The sequence below is a fragment of the Labrus bergylta genome, chromosome 19 (genome assembly GCF_963930695.1).
Source record: "Labrus bergylta chromosome 19, fLabBer1.1, whole genome shotgun sequence".
Classification (NCBI taxonomy): Eukaryota; Metazoa; Chordata; class Actinopteri; order Labriformes; family Labridae; genus Labrus; species Labrus bergylta.
This window is the reverse complement of record NC_089213.1, coordinates 13,178,043-13,194,614: the sequence shown is the minus strand read 5'-3', so window position 1 is coordinate 13,194,614 and position 16,572 is coordinate 13,178,043. Positions and strand designations below refer to the sequence as shown.

Below are 16,572 nucleotides of genomic sequence, written 5' to 3'. Positions count from 1 at the left end.
AGAATGGTTATTGCAGAGGGAATGAATGATTTTTTGAACCAGAGGGACTTTGTAGCGTCTGCCTGATGGCAGTAACTGGAAGGAGTGGTGGAGGGAGTGAGAGGGGTCATCAGTGATCAGGGTGGCTCTCCTGATCACAGAGCTGTTATACAGTTCGGAGAGGGTAGTTTGTGGTGAACTGATTCTTTTGCTGGCCTGATTAACGATGCGGGAGAGTTTGGTTTTGTGTTTGGTGGTGAGGGAGTTATACCAGGATGAGATGTTAAAAGTGAGGATGGATTCAATAAGTGATCAGTAACCCAGAGTTAAAATATGTTTGATGTCATGAAAAGTCCTTAGTTTCCTCATCAGGTGGAGTCTCTGTTGTGCTTTCTTGTAAACAGAGTCAGCATGGTGTGAAAAACAGAGACAGGTGTCAATCTCTGTTCGCAGATATTTAAAGGACTGAAGCTGCTCTACAAGCTGACCCTGGATTGTGAGCGGTTGGAAGAAAGGTGATGGAGTTTTTTTCCTGCCCCAACAGCACAACTCCTTAGTCTTTGTGATTAGTCATTCATGTAAGTGTCATTCCTTCACAAAGTTGACTGAAAGTTAGGGGGAGACAGCATTTCCAGCATGGAGACAGCCATCGATGGGACTCCAAAGCGACCCGCAGGAACAGATGGTTGACATCACTCAGGCCATCCATGGGAGACCTCCCTCACAGCAAGTTGTTGTAGAAGAGAAGCAGGCCTTTCCACCCAAGTCCAACCCAGCCAAACCAACAAATGCAGATGGTGTTGAGGCCCAGGTTGCTTCTCTTTGGCTCTGCAGCTCTCTGGGCACCTCTACATACGTAGTAATCCACGCTGTGTCTATAGGAGAAATACAAAAGTGTTCAATTAATGCCTCAGATCAGGCAAAATGTACAGTTAACTAAATGTGACAGCTCAGGGTTTCTTTCTGTTACTAGCCACATCTGCAGGGATAATGAACAAGGTAGTAATAATAGATGCAAGTCTAGAAATCCAGTTTTTTCTCTAATACTTACAGTTTTTGGTGTGTGTAGCTGACATTTGAACTTCGTCACTGGCCATGACTTCACGGGGTTCTATAGAAACAAATATCTTATGATGAATATAAAATGTTTATTTTCCAAATGTCATGTTCACCCACATCGCTGTTTACATAAGTAAATATAAGTCCAAGACATTCTCTTTTTGTCAGAACAGTAACAACCACATCAAGCTGCACTCCCGATACTCCCTCTGACTCCTGGCTAGGTTAGCTCGTCCATCTTGTTAGCCAGGGACCTCATGTGACAGTGGGAAGGGAAAAGGCTTAAAGCTCCTCTCCAGTGTCTCGGCCCCACTCTCTTCCCTCCCTGCTTCTTTCCTCCTCTGCATTCCCTGTGTTTCTTGAGTTTCCATATTTCCGATGGAATAACTAGTGTAGAAGCTGTGCCGGCCGGAAACAATACGGGGTTGCTGCATGACGGTGGTGAGAACGAATGAGCGAGATTCCATGTTGTAAAACTGTCCAAAAAGTCTCTCCAAAGGCATGAATAAAGATGGCACAGCTTAAATAGGTTACCAGCAGAAAAAAAGAACAATAAAAAATAACAATAAAGACAGTAAGTACTAAAAAGTTAGAAATGAACAGGAGCAACGTTAACAGGCAGCTTGTGCGGTCGCATGCGCACTAAGACTTTAATTATATATTTGTGTTTAAGATAATTCGTTTTAACTGTGTTGTAGAAAAGTTAATGTTAACTTATAGTTTATAGAGTTATCTTTGAACGAGTGGGAGCAGGAAAGCCATAGGGGGTGATATTAAGTAGCCGTTAGCTATGCTGTGAAGTAGCCTGTGAACATTGAGCTGAATGGGTGGAGTTTAGTCCTGCTTTAACTCTGGTGCTAGGTTGAACCAAAGCTAGGTTGAGATAGCATTTCCAATATGGATGCGGCCATCGATGAGACTCATTTGCAGCCTCGGTAACAGACGGGTGACGTCACTCAGGGTTCGTCCAATAATATTTACAGTCTATGACTCAGAGCAAAGGGGGTGCAAAGGGTCTGCTGTAATCTTGTTGGCTAATTTTAAGGTGTACTGGTCTATCAGGTAAGAAATGCAGCACATTTGCTTCCCTGTTATCTTGCTGCCTAGTTAACAACCTTGTCCAGTTTGTTCCAATTTTGTACAGACAACGCTCCTCCCCAACATTCAATACAAAAGCGTCTACACACTTTCAATGAAACTTTTGTAAAATAATTTCAAATACTGTCAACATTAAAATTTCTAAGTTTGCGCTTTCCAAACCCATTCAATGTCTGGGTTCTAAAGTAACAGTAATTTTCTCTTATTTCTTTGCAGTGCTGAGTGCTGGGGTTGTATCTTTGTATATGATGGGGGTACATACATATTTTACAGTATGTGTCTACAATAATTTATTCAAGAACTAAATAAAATACTTCATAAAACACAGTTCAAAATATAGGAAATATTACTTTTATAAAATTTGATCATTCAGAAAAGCATCACTGAGAGTAAGAACATTATATCACCTGATGGCCTTAAAGAAACCTGTCCCCTCAACCCCCTGTTTCTGTCATTTCTTTGGCATTTTATATATTGCTCTTCACTCTCCCCTTGAGTTCCTTTCTTTGTGGAGCATAAAGTACAATATATTAATCCTCTAAGGAGGACTACATGAATTATCAATCACAATAAAAATAAAAATAATAAAATGTTTCTATTTCACCAGGAATATAAAACTGTCAGATACTGGAAGTAATGAACAACAGCTTGCCCAAATTCATATTTGTTCTTACAGATTCATCTATATGCAAAACTGATTTAGTTGTGAGTCAATGGGTTTTAGTACTCTTAAAAGGAATTGGGCCTTCAGTCCAACTTTGAAGGGCAGCTTCAAAGTGTGCATGTTTGTGGCTATGTGATTGTGAAAATACCCTCCTGGAATAGACATTAAGATCATTTAATAATCAATGAGGACAGCCTGAATTAGACTAATCCAAGTTTGCCAACTTCACAACCTTTTGCCAAGGACATTGAAGTTATTATTTACAACTATACCAGTGGAAAGATTTATTGGTGTGCAAATCCTTGTTTTCACTATATCTGTATGTTTATTTCCTGTACTTGCTGATGAATCTGCATTTTTTCAACCCTAGCTCTCATCTCCTGCCCTCATGCATACACCTGTTCACTAGTGCAGATTAAACCCATATCATGTCAATGGGGCCCCTTACTTCCTCCCTTGTGCCTCAAGCCAGACTGATCAGGCTAAATCTAAGACTTGTAGGTGTGATGCCCCGGATTTAGCCCTTAAGATAAATATATACAATGTGTTTAAAGGCATATGGGCAAGTGCATCTGCATTTACACACATACTCCCACACTCTCGACTGACTGAGTGTACATTTAGCCCTGCTTGAGATTGTAAACCAGGCAGAGAACAAATCAATCCCCATTGTGTAATTTCTTGCTGCTTTCCTCTTTAATTGAAACCAGTAAGAAAACAAAAGCCTATAAATCAGTTCAAACCATTCAGACTTGTTATGGAAAAACACTTGGTTAATTTGAGAGACTATGGTTCAACACTAATGTTGTCATTAGTTATTCTTCTTTAGTGTTGTATTTTATATATTACATTTTTCAGATTTTGTTTCCTGTTTTATTTGACATTTTTCTTCCCTTGTGATCACTTCCTCCTTTTTGACTTTTTGCCCAAATCTTATTGTTTTCATCTGTCTTTTCATCTTACTTGTGTTTGATAACCCTGGGTGTATTTCATCTTTGTTTTCCTTCCCCACTGCATGAGCTTGTTGTCAAATCTTCACCTCAGTTTCCTGATGACTCCCTGTATGCTACCTATGATGGATGTTTTTGTAATTTTTTCCACATGGCTTCTTTTTTTTTCTTTTCGTTTGTTTGATTTTTATTTGGGTAATTTTTGTATTTTATATACACATGTATACTATAATGTTGGTTTTTAAACTTAACTTAAAACATGGCTCAAGGCATGTGATCAATGAATTCAATCTTTAAATAATTCCACATGGCGATAATGTACATTTGTAATAGGTCATTTTTATGTGATATTACTGTTGCACCACCAGGTGAATTTACATGATTTCCCCATTGACTTCCAGGAAAAGGCTGGATGACATCCATGAAGAGTGCGGCGATAACAGGAGAAACAGTGAACAGCTCCGAAAGAGGGCTTTAAGGGCAGGGAGGGTAGGCAACCCAATCTTCAAAACTTGTATAAAAAGAGTATCCTCAACATCGCCATGAAGAGCTATTCAGAGAAATACCTCCAGGTGTGCCCGAGAGGGGGGGAGAATGAACACCTCAAGTGGACAGATTTACTGGCTACAACCCAAGCAATGGATTAAGGAGGATGATACCTGTCTGCAGATGCCGCAAGGTATGCTTACACCTGACAGGTCTTAAGATCCACCAGACCAAAGTGAGCTGTCTGAGGAAGGAGCAAGAGCAGTACCAGTCTCTGGCTTGGAAGTTGGTTAGACACAAGACATCATTCCACCACCAGGGGGCAACAGAGGAGAAGAGTCTGGTCAGCGTCTTAGGACCCTGTTGTGATGGTTGGATCAGACGCCTTCCACTGGCAGAGCGTAGTCGGCGGGAGGGAGCATAGACCGGGATGAGAGAGTTAAAGTAAGGAGGAGCCATTTTTGTCGCTGTTTTGTAAGCGAGCAGCAGAGTTTTAAATTTGATGCGAGCAGTAACTGGGAGCCAGTGTAAGGAGATGAACAGCGGAGTGACATGTGCTCTTTTAGGAAGGTTGAAGACCAGTCGTGCTGCTGCATTTTGTATCATCTGCAGGGGTTTGATAGTGTGTAATGTAGGAAGACCTGCCAGTAGAAAGTTGTAATAGTCGATGCGTGATATCACAAGAGCCTGTACCATGAGCTGTGTAGCCTGTTCTGACAGGTAAGGTCTGATCTCCCTGATGTTGTACAGGGCAAATCGACATGACCGAGGCTACTTGAACCTTAAAAGTTAGCTGGTCATCAATCATGACACACAAGCACCGCTAGCACTAACCCCCAGGTAGGCCGTCAGAACCCCATCAGGTATTATGGCCATCCGCCAAGGCGTTGTTGCATCAGTTGTTTGTTGATGTGGCTGCGACGCTGGAGGCAACAGCCAACTGGCTAATGTAGACAAGAGGCTTAAGACCATGAGCACCCTCGTAGTCAGCATTGGGGCAAAGAGGTTCTGTATCAAGGAACACAAGCTGCTAGCATAGGCAAGAACTGAGATCACCTGTTAGCGCATTACTTTGTTAAGATATTAATATCTCTTCAATTTTAACCTCAATCAAAATATTTGGGGCACCACCTCCTTTGCAGGGTAGTTGTAGTAATTAATTAATCAATCTCATATCAGAATGGTCAACTCTTCAAGAATGTTTGAATTTCATTTCATTTCATTTTTTGATTTTGTTCCGTACAAAACACACAACGGAAAAAAAGGAAAAAAAATTCACACTTTATCCCATGTACAGAAAGGAGCAGGGAGAAGAATAAATCTTATTTTGCCTGCCCCTCACTCAAAAAGCAAACAAGAAATATCGGGATGGTCTGTCCAATTACAATCAATGGACAATCAGATTTGTTTTATGTTGGTATGAATACCTCCTGTTTTATTGATCATCCATGCAGACTTTAATTACAGTTTTTTGTTGACCTCTAGGTGGTCAAGTAATCAAAGTTCTTTGTATAAATGTCTTTATTTGTTTACCATAAAATTGGGAATATAAGTCGCAAAGGTATATATAAGACGCACCCTGTTCTGAAGGTCTCTTAGAGAGAAAAAAAGTTTAAACTGTTTTCCTGCGTGACGATTTATATTGTGTTCAGCGATGTCTACAACATGCAGTTTCTGTGCAGCTGTGTCGCTCTTAAAGTCCTGTCTGTTTTCACGTTCAGGAGTTTGTGCTCCTACTAGCTACAGTACCGTAGTTGAGCTCTCAGCCTGCATGGTACAAGGCACACTCCTAGCTTGTGATTCGCTCTGCCCGACTCCGCTAGTCACTCTTTAACTTTAATATAGGACTCTTTCAATCAAAAAAGCACTCCACAAGGTTTATTTACGGAAAAAATATACCACTGCTTTCTGTAAATGCATGAATATGACATCGTGAGGAAGAAAATATGAGTAAAAAGTCGCTCAGCCAGCCTGGTCTGTGTCGCCATCTTTCCCAGCACAGCATGCGCTCAGATTTCAATACACAATGAATGGGGATGGGTTTTTATTCATGTCAGGTCGCGGTGATAGGGGCTGCTGCACCTGCTGTAATGACGGCGTGTTTCCGTATTTTATACTGGTATATATTTAAGACGAACATTTTTAATATTAAAAGTGCGTCCTAGCCCTGGTATAGAGTGTTTGTTTAGTGTTTATTCAGCTGCTCTGAGCACTAACACTGACCAGCTCAGCCGTCGCCTGTGCTGTTTAGAGAGTTTATAGAAGTTTATTTATAAAGAACATTTCATTATAGGTCAGCTCAATGTGCTTTACATTGAAGATTAAAAAAAAACATATGAATACAAGAGACAAAATAGCTGTCTCAACAATCATGAATATGATACAAAAATCAGATTAGGGACAAAACAGTACAAAAACAAAACAATACACTTACACATACCCACATATACACAAAGAGTAATTATTTGTATGCTTGAGAGAATAGATAGGTTTTGAGTTTGGCTTTGACAGTAGAGACAGTTGTGATGGACCTCAGGTCAGCAGGTAGTTTGTTCCAGAGAGAAGGGCTACAGTAACTAAAGGCCCCCTCTCCGGACTTTGATTTAATTCTTGAAATGACTAACAGACCTTCACTTGATGACCTGAGAGCCCTGGTAGGGTTGTATTGTGTGAGCAGGTCAGAAATATATTTGGGAGCAGAACCATTGAGTGCTTTACGTACTAATAAAATAATTTTGAAGGTGATTCTGTGCTGTACGAGAAGCCAGTGGAGTGTTTTCAGGACCGGGGTGATATGATCAAATTTTCTTGTGTGTCAGGACTCTGGCTGCTGAATTTTTAATAAGTTGGAGTCGTCCGATAGATTGTTTGGGTAACCCGGCATACAGGGCATTACAGTAATCTAAACTGGTGGAGATGAATGCATGGACTAATTTTTCTGCGTCTGTTTGGGATATGAAGGATCAGAGTTTTGATATGTTATTTAAATGGTAAAATGCTGTTCTGGTAATGTTGGAGATATGATTTGGATCTGGATTTTTTTTTACATTCCAGCCTGGCCCATTCATTTCAGATTGGCAGATGTTTAGAACGGAAAGTCAGACGCTCTCACAATCTGCATTTGTCAATATTTCAAGGAACACTGAACGTGCTGATCTTCACCCCATGTCTCTACGACCTTCCGTTGCTGACATAACGTAAAAACACCTTGACCAATCACCGGCTTAGGGTTGCTAACAATGGAAAGCCAGGGCCTGTATATGGGGGTACGCATCCTGGTTTCAAGTCTGTCCGACCTTCCCATCAACAGTTATTGAAATTTCAAACATGAGCGGGGGTATCATCTTGGTTAAAACCCACTTTCCCCTAACCCTTCACCTAACCGAAAGTCCTTCTCCAAAGCCTCCCCAAACTTCTCTCAAACCCAGTTTTTATTTCGCAACCACTGAAGCCATGGGGCATGGGTGTTGGGTGTATGCCAAGCCGTAGACTAATTCTAGTTTTTGTGATTAAGACAAAATATCAAGGACTGAGTTTAACTTCAGATTTAATTCAATTCTCCAACAAACTTGTTACAGTTCACAGTTTATGAAAGAATTAGAAAGGAAACAGGTAAACACTGTACAAACACAAAGTAAAAACAGCAGGCGAGTTTAAACCAAAGAAAAACAGTTCAATTTCAGCATCAGGACATCTTCTGAAAAACAAACACCAGGTAGATACCTTGACAAGGGAGAGGACAGGTGAGGCTTTAGTGACAATATAATAACACAAAACATGAAATCATATTTAAAATGTTAACTTATTATTACCATAAATTATGACAGTGAAGTCAATTAACTTACTTGTTGCTTCCCACTCAGATTTACTCAAAGTGCCCTGCAAATAAAGAAAAACACTTTTAGACTAAACAGAACCAGGGCAAACAAGACCAGTGTGTGGCCGGCTGCAGACCTACCAGTGGCTGTCTGGCTCTGCTGCAGTGCTCTTTAACATGGCTGTACTCTCCTGTGCTGTCTGAAGCCTGTTGCCCTCCATCGTCACAAGGAAATGGCTGAAAACAGACAGATCCACAGATGTTTAATACATGCTTTAAACATGTTCGTAACATGTTACAAAACTCATATACAAGCTAAATCAAGTCAAAACAAATGATATATTTATAAAAAATAAAAAAATATGTTAACTTGACGCTCTTTGAATCACAACATGTAAAGGACACAATCATTGTAAACATAAACCTTGTGTATAAGTAAAATCTGGCTGAATATAAAAAAAGCAGCATTATGTCATACAGGTGTACCCCATTTCCAACACGTCAGTCTTTGTGATTGGTTATAAATGGTCAGTTTTATACAGGTGTACCACAGTCCAACACCACTCAGTCTTTGTGATTGGTTGGTCAATTGTACCTCCAAAGCCCCCATCTTCATCATAAGGCTGCGATGCTGCTCCTTCTTCACCTTCTCTTCAAAGAACTCAGAGAATCTCTGCTTCATCACCAGATGCATGTTGTAGCGCTTGGCCATGCTGCAACACAAAGATGCATAAAGCAATCCAGTCTTTACAGTCAATTCTGATAATTGTGTGCAATAATATATGGAACTTATTTGATGCAACAACAATGTTCAACCTTCTGTGCACCATGTGCATGATAGCATGTATTTCTATGTCACTAAATGTTCTTTATTTATTTATTTTGCACTGAGTGATCTTCCAGTAGAGTCTTGACAGTCTAGCTTCTAAAGTAAATTATTTTAAGTCCATACTCTACAGTCCAGCCTTTATGGTTGAGACTTTACAGCCCAGTCTCTACAGTCCAGTCTCTCTAGCCTAGTCTCTCCAGCCCAGTCTTTACAGTCCAGTCTCTAAAGTCCAGTCTTAACCCTCACCCTCAAAACTTACTGTTCAAAAAGAGGAAAGTAGACGAGGAACTCTGGAACATTGACGACGTCCTCGAGGCTGAAGTGATACTGACACCCAAAGAGCGGATAGACACCTTTAGACTGAAAGGAAACTTTAAAAACCTCGTTTCCAAACGACTGAGAGTCCGATGCCTCCAAGCGTTTACTGTCGTGGAACAGAAGAAGAGACAAGTGTTTACAGACTCTGTAATTAACTGATCAGGTGATTAATTAGATCAAATGAAACCATGTCAGTAAACAACTGGTAGATTCTTCTCAGTTCTTACACAAGCTCGAAGGCGTCTGGTGTGGTTCCGATGAAGAAACCTCCAGGTTTTAGACGCTCACAGGCATTTCTCAGCATCATGTCAGCCTTCTGCTCGCTCTCAAACGAGTAATGATAAACAAACTGACAACTGCAGATGTCAAACATGAGTTCAGGGTCGTCCAACTGCTCCGACAAAACCTCCTTAGGACAAAAAAAAAAATCAGCATTTACATTTTTATACAAGTTTCTGAGACTCAGACGCAACAAACATTCAAATAGTGGTGTTACGGATCAATAATCCAATGGGTGCACTTTGACATCACTACAAATCAAAATGCTTTTCTATCTCTATTATGAGCTTCAACATTGTTGAAGGGGTAACTAACCCACACACAGAGGATGTGTGTGTTCCTGCAGCACGAGTTAATCAGACAAATGGTGCATGTTTAAGAACCATAATATTTGAAAAATGACAAAGAAAATAGATTTGAATGGGATTATAAATGAAGACTGACATCCTGAGTTCAAAGGAATATCTACCGTCCTCTGAGACGGAATTAGTTCTTTTATCTGTGGTGTGCTGTAGCCATCCATCTCCTGAAAGTTCCTTATTTTATTTCAAAATAAAAGCAGCTGAAGTACCCTTGGTTTGATAACGTACAAAGAATAAAAATAAAAACATACCAAAAAATGCTCAGATTATAAAAGCGATCCATCAGGATGCAGCCTAGCGGTTATGTTGCTCGCCATATGTGCAGACGTTTTCAACCTAACCTCAGCCTATTGCTGCATGTCAAGCCCCACACTCTCTCCACCCAACATTTCCCATCTCTCTTTAACTGTCCGATCTAATAAAGGCAAAAAGGCCCACAAAATGTGATTAATCAAAAAGTGAGTGATATTAATGTTTAAATATGACCACATTCACAAGAAATATTTCCTTTAATCTGTGACTCCAAAGATTACGACAAACAACTTCAAAAACTAAAGTGTTCCTCCTTAATAAACTGATCTATGTGCTGCAGTTCTGCCTTGGTACAGTGATAAACTGATCTATGTGCTGCAGTTCTACCTTGGTACAGTCGGCGGTGATAAATTGAGCGCTGAAGATTTCCTCGTTAAAGTGACTTTTCTTCTTCATGTCGTCGTAGCGGCTCTGACACTGCTCCACTGAAACTCCCGCCAAATCTACAAACCCCAAACACTCGTTATCCATGAAAACACTTTCCATCATTTTCGTCATCTCTTAACAAGTTAACTTTTAAACACATGTCCGCTGCTCTGCAGTCTGTCTGGGTCCAGTAACACCTGTCCGCTGCTCTGTAGTCTGTCTGGATCCAGTAACACCTGTCTGCTGCTCTGTAGTCTGTCTGGATCTAGTAACACCTGTCCGCTGCTCTGTAGTCTGTCTGGGTCCAGTAACACCTGTCTGCTGCTCTGTAGTCTGTCTGGATCCAGTAACACCTGTCCGCTGCTCTTTAGTCTGTCTGGATCCAGTAACACCTGTCCGCTGCTCTGTAGTCTGTCTGGATCCAGTAACACCTGTCTGCTGCTCTGTAGTCTGTCTGGATCCAGTAACACCTGTCCGCTGCTCTGTAGTCTGTCTGGGTCCAGTAACACCTGTCTGCTGCTCTGTAGTCTGTCTGGGTCCAGTAACACCTGTCCGCTGCTCTGTAGTCTGTCTGGGTCCAGTAACACCTGTCTGCTGCTCTATAGTAGTCTGTCTGGGTCCAGTAACACCTGTCTGCTGCTCTATAGTAGTCTGTCTGGGTCCAGTAACACCTGTTTAGTTTTATAAAGACTCTGATGACATGAAAGCTTTAGGACTGATAGTGAACAGGTGGATCAGGTCAGATCAGGTCAGGTCAGGTAGTACTAGAAGAATCCTGCTCTTGAAGCCCTTCTATGGACTTGGTCTAGATTAACACATGTCCCTGATAACTTGAGCAGATACTTACCAGCACAGACCAGGTGGTTGATCCCCCCTCTCCTCCACTTCAGCAGGTCTCCTCCTTTCCCACACCCCAGGTCCAACACTGATACCTTCTGAGGCCCCGCCCCTCGGACTCGCTCCAGAATCTCACCTGTCAATCAAATAATTGGCTCGTTATCTTTAAAAACAGCTGAAAACACTGGTTGTATTTGTTAGATCAGCTGATCAACAGGTCAAGAGTAATAAGTACGAGCCAGAGAACCAGATTTCCATAAGCCATGACACAAGTCTGGCCAATCACAGCTGTTGATCTAAGATGGGGCAGGGTTTAAGCCCTATTGAAACCCACATTTCATTCCCCACTCTCTCTCTCTCTCTCCCTGATTTCCGACTTTATCCACTGTCCTGTCTCTCCAATAAAGGCAGAAAACGCCCAAAAAAAGAATGACTTAATGACTTTATCTTTTTAATCGGACAATTTTACATTTAATTTATCAGACGCTTTTATCCAAAGTGAAGAACATCCCGAGCGAGGAGAGAGGGAGAGAGAGAGAGTTAGGAGACGATGTCAGGAAGAGCAAACAGCCCTGAAGTCTGATAGGAATCACTTTTTTGAAGTCATGGATTCAAACCCACTTCTTTAATTCTCCACCTTCACCTGCTCCTGTAGCCTTACAACTCCTTATTCTAAATGAGGAAAACTGTTGATTAACGATCAGAGGACAGATGATTGATGGTATTGATTATTGATCAGATCACAGATGATTGATGGTATTGATTATTGTTCAGAGTACAGATGATTGATTGATGTATTGATTATTGATCAGAGTACAGATGATTGATGGTATTGATTTTTGATCAGAGGACAGATGATTGATGTATTGATTATTGATCAGAGGACAGATGATTGATGAGTTACCAATGAGAACGCTCTTCAGCCAGTTGTTGAAGTTCCTCATGAAGAAGATCCTGCTTCGACTTCGAGCAGCCAGACCTACCTCCTGTAGACTGTTGTAGTGACTTGCCACTTTCAACCCGTGATCTGTCACCTAACGGATCAATAACACAATCAAAAATGCATTCATGTCATTAATATTAAATTATGATTTATAATCATTTATTTAGGGGGCGCCACAATCATCACTGAGTCTGCTGTAAGCAGATGGTCATATCTAACAAACTGAACAAACAATATTAATAATATAAAGATGTTTGAAACAAACAGGCTCCCAGAGACTGAAGTTACACAGCTGCAGGAACAAATGGACAACTCGCAGATAAAAGAAACATGGCGACTATTTATGTGCAAACTACAGCTTATTATATTAGTTTCCAATAGTTAACACAAAGGGGATGACTGTATCTCAGTCTCAACCGGAAGGTCGAGGGTTCAATCCCTGGCTCCAGCAGCAACATGTCCGATGTGTCCTTGGGCAAGACATTTAACCCCGTATGGCTCCCACTGCTGTGTCGGTGGCGTATGAATTGGATTGGTTAATTCTGATGGTCTCACTACATAGCAAAGACTACCATCAGTGTGTGAGTGGGTGTGAAGGTGTAGGTGTGATCTGCGGTGTAAAAGCACTTTCAGTGCTGGTGCATTAAAAGTCAAAAGACGAGAAAAGCGCTATACAAGCTCAAGTCCATTTACCGAAGGCAACTGGACTTGTTTGACTATCTTTAAGATGTTTTTTCAAAGTCCAGTTGCCTTTGGATCAAGCTTTGAATTTGCCATGACCTGGATGACTGAGAACCTACATAGACAGTTTCCCATCGTTAGTTCACCTTAGAACTGACCTTAGAATAACTCCTGTTTTTTCTCTGAACAGGAGGTGTGTCTCTGACTCTTTCATGTGGAGAGTATAACAGTTTGAGAAGTCATATTTTAGCTCTGACAATAACAAACAGAGCGGCATGGAGACACTAAACATTCATATGAAAATATCATTGAAAGTCATAAGATATTCATCATTTAACATCTAAAAAACACAACTTAAAGGCTCCGCTGCTTTTTTTAGTCTCTGTTGAAGGATGATATCAGTTCAAAATAATCATGAACTTTATGGACTTTAATGTTATTATACGGGACACATGAAGGCTCTCTCTCCCTCCTCCCCCCTCTCCATCAGCTCCCTCCACCATCAACAGATCTGATTGATCAGTGGACAGAGATTTCCACAGGTTGATCTCTTATCTCCAACATAACTCGGAGCAGGTTAGGTGTGCAGCATAGGTTACCATGGCGATATACCCAGGTAACAAGTGAAAGACCTTTGTAGGATTGAAAATCCAGAGTTAACAATGAAGTGACCTTGCTGACACCAAATCCTGCTTCGTAGTCCAGACCCCAGGTGAAACACAAAAGCTTACATAGAGCTAGTGGAACCCACTGCTGAAGTGTAGAGTGTAGAGTCTGGAGTGTAAAGTCGAGACTGTAAAGTCTGAAGTGTAAAGTCTGTGTAATAATTAACACACCTGTGTGTATTTAACAGACACAATCGTACGTAATCCAAAGACTCTTCTTGTTTAAGCCCCTCCCCCTGCCTCAGAGTACAGGTACAGATCAGTGTGATCAGCTGAGTCTTTAAGTATCATTAATCAGTAATGATCACAATGATTATGAATCAATTGGTACATTTACCTTCTTCTTGGCGGGTGAGGTCTCCTCCTCTTCTTCATGTCTCCTCTTCCGCCCTGACTCCCGTCGTCCTCCTCCCGCCACTTCTGCTCCTCCTCCTCCTACCGCTTCTCCTACCGCTTCTGCTGCTGCTCCTCCTCCTCCTCCTCCTCCTACCGCTTCTGCTCCTCCACCTGACGCTTCTGCTCCTCTTCCTCCCTCCTTCACAGCAGGTGTCTGCTCCGACTGAAGCTCCATCGTTGTGACTGAAAAGAAACAGAAAATGATCCAGAGGTGGGTCAAGTTAACACGACTCAGACACACTCACACACTTTGCGCTCCTGCTCAGTCTGTGTGTGTGAGGGGGGTTAGTTTGCTGTATGTGTACATAAAAGAGCGCGTGACGGTGCAGATGTGCAGGAGGACCTCACTGAGCGCACCTGGGCCGCTCTTTACAACATAACAAAACTCCCGTTTCAATGAGTGAAGAATCACATCAGCTTCAGAGAGAGAGAGAGAGAGAGAGAGAGAGAGAGAGAGAGAGAGAGAGAGAGAGAGAGAGATCACTGTCTGTACGTCCCTCTTGTAAATTCACCTTGCTCCTATCAAAACTGAAGCTTCTCATGGCTTTGTTTTAAAATTGTTAATGTACAGCTGTTTGATGATGAAGATGAACTCCTGGAGCACACAGACGAGAGAGCGCCAGGATGCAGCCATACAGTCTTGGAGTCATTTGATACGAATACAAATCTTTATATGCGTCCCGGCGATGTAAACAAAGTGAAGATAGGACTCGGAAAGCATCACCGACAGTGGAACTCGGTAGATTCACTCATTGTAGACAGTCATGACTTACAGAGTTATTCTCAGAGGATATATTTGATTTATATTATATTTAAGTGTGAAAAATCGCATATTAAGCCTTTAAAATACCCTACATGTATGTTAACCCCTAATTCTCTTTGGCATGAATAGACCCATGTCCTGAAACAAATTTAGCCTCTTTTGTTATGAATTGTTTTTACGGTCAGCGTGAGTCGCGTGAGTCACGTCTTTATGTTCTTACGTCGGAGATTCCGGCAGGTTAGCTGTTAGCTGTTAGCTTTTATAAACCCCGCTGAAATATGAGATAAACCAGAAACTCGAGCGGAATTTAAACCCGACAGCAGCCAATAAATGATGAGCCCCCGGTAACGTCCCGGTAACCCGCCGTTAATATTTAAATGAAACAACCTACACAGATTAATACACAAACAAAAACACTCACGGTGCTCTGCAGGCAGAACGCTTCCCTTGTGCGTAACTTCCGGCTGTGCTCGCATCATATTTCTGCGTCACAACAGATCCCCCCCCCCCCCCCCCCCCCCCCCCTTTTCTTTAATTCTTTATTGACACATTAAGAATAGAAAACAACTTATTAAAGCACACGGAAACATTTTTACAACATTAACATACAAATAAAGACAAAGAACAAGCTGCGTTAAACAAAGTAAGAGTCAGGGAGATTTTATATCAAAATAAAAAAAGGAAGTTGTAGAATTATACAACAAAAAGAGATTCACTGATCTGTCTTACATCCTGTTAGAGTTTCTAGAGAGATGTTTAATTCATGGACCAAACAAAATAATTACATACAAACAGAAAGTCTCAAATCTTTAATGAGCCAAAAGAAGAAAAGTCGTATAAAATCTGCCCTCTTTCACAAGACATTCACGAAAACAGGTCGGGAGAATCTCCGGAGAAGTCCTCCTGTAAATATCTAGATATTATCCGGAGTGCATATGTGAAAACGGCTTAACACAACACACCATCAAAAACAAAACAAATAAAATAAATGGGCTGCAGGCAAACACAGCCCAAGAGTAGGTCGTCAGTAATAGTTCCATTTTATACCATATATTAATTTATAGTAATAATTTGAATATTTTCAGAGAAAGAAAAAATGTTTAAATGACCAATTAACCAACCAGAGGTCAGTTTAATATTTAAGTACATTTAATCTTTAATTGTATAGCACAAATTCATAACAAATCTTGTCTCGAGACACACACAAATCTTGTCTCGAGACACACACAAGACCAGGTAAAAGACCTTACTCATTGTTTATTTTTTAAACGATCTCTTTATTGTCTTTTTTTTTTAGGAAATCAAAAACAGTGTACAGCAATACAGTCCACAACGTGACAGCTAAAAGGGAGGAAATAAAAGTGAAGGAAGAACATAGCAGCCCTACTGACTTTCTCGTCTGTTCATCAGTCCAAACCTCATTTTGTATGTCATTACCCTCCAGGAAGTTGTAAAAAAATATTCCATACATTCCAAAACATGTCAAGTTTTTGTTTTTTTAAATATCTTTTCTCTTCAAGAACAAGAAATAGAGTCATTCCTTCCAACCACTGAGAGACTCCACAGGTTGTCCACTTCTTCCATGAGCGAGCAATGCATCGTTTGGCCTCCAGGAAACAAACATTGAGTAGATACTTGACATTGTTTGAAATTCCAAAATCACCAGGATAGACATTAAGAATACACCATTTAGGGTTAAGAGGCACCTACTGGGGCACCTTTACCTTTACTGATAATTTGACTGCACCAGTCCAACACCTTTTCCCAG

The 16,572-nt window shown here is 41.0% G+C and overlaps 1 protein-coding gene across 1 annotated transcript; it reads right to left on the bottom strand.

Annotated features, from left to right (window-relative positions):
- Positions 1–7,766: 7,766 nt before the first annotated feature.
- On the bottom strand, positions 7,767–15,272 carry rnmt (RNA (guanine-7-) methyltransferase). Its single transcript, XM_020651658.3, has 11 exons — positions 15,226–15,272; positions 13,983–14,224; positions 12,261–12,390; positions 11,367–11,492; positions 10,481–10,596; positions 9,428–9,609; positions 9,142–9,306; positions 8,649–8,766; positions 8,195–8,290; positions 8,082–8,115; positions 7,767–7,959 (listed from the first exon to the last, which is right to left on the bottom strand). The coding sequence occupies exons 2-11, from the start codon at positions 14,214–14,216 to the stop codon at positions 7,922–7,924; spliced, it is 1,239 nt and encodes a 412-aa protein (XP_020507314.3). The 5' UTR covers positions 14,217–14,224; positions 15,226–15,272; the 3' UTR covers positions 7,767–7,921.
- Positions 15,273–16,572: the final 1,300 nt, after the last annotated feature.

Excerpts from the sequence above, each read along its gene's own strand:
- rnmt (XM_020651658.3), bottom strand. The coding sequence starts at position 14,216 with ATGGAGCTTCAGTCGGAGCAGACACCTGCTGTGAAGGAGGGAGGAAGA. Across the intron at positions 8,767-9,141 it reads TACTTTCCTCTTTTTGAACA|CATGGCCAAGCGCTACAACA; the intron begins GTAAGTTTTGAG and ends TTTGTGTTGCAG. Across the intron at positions 8,116-8,194 it reads GCAGAGCCAGACAGCCACTG|GGCACTTTGAGTAAATCTGA; the intron begins GTAGGTCTGCAG and ends CTTTATTTGCAG.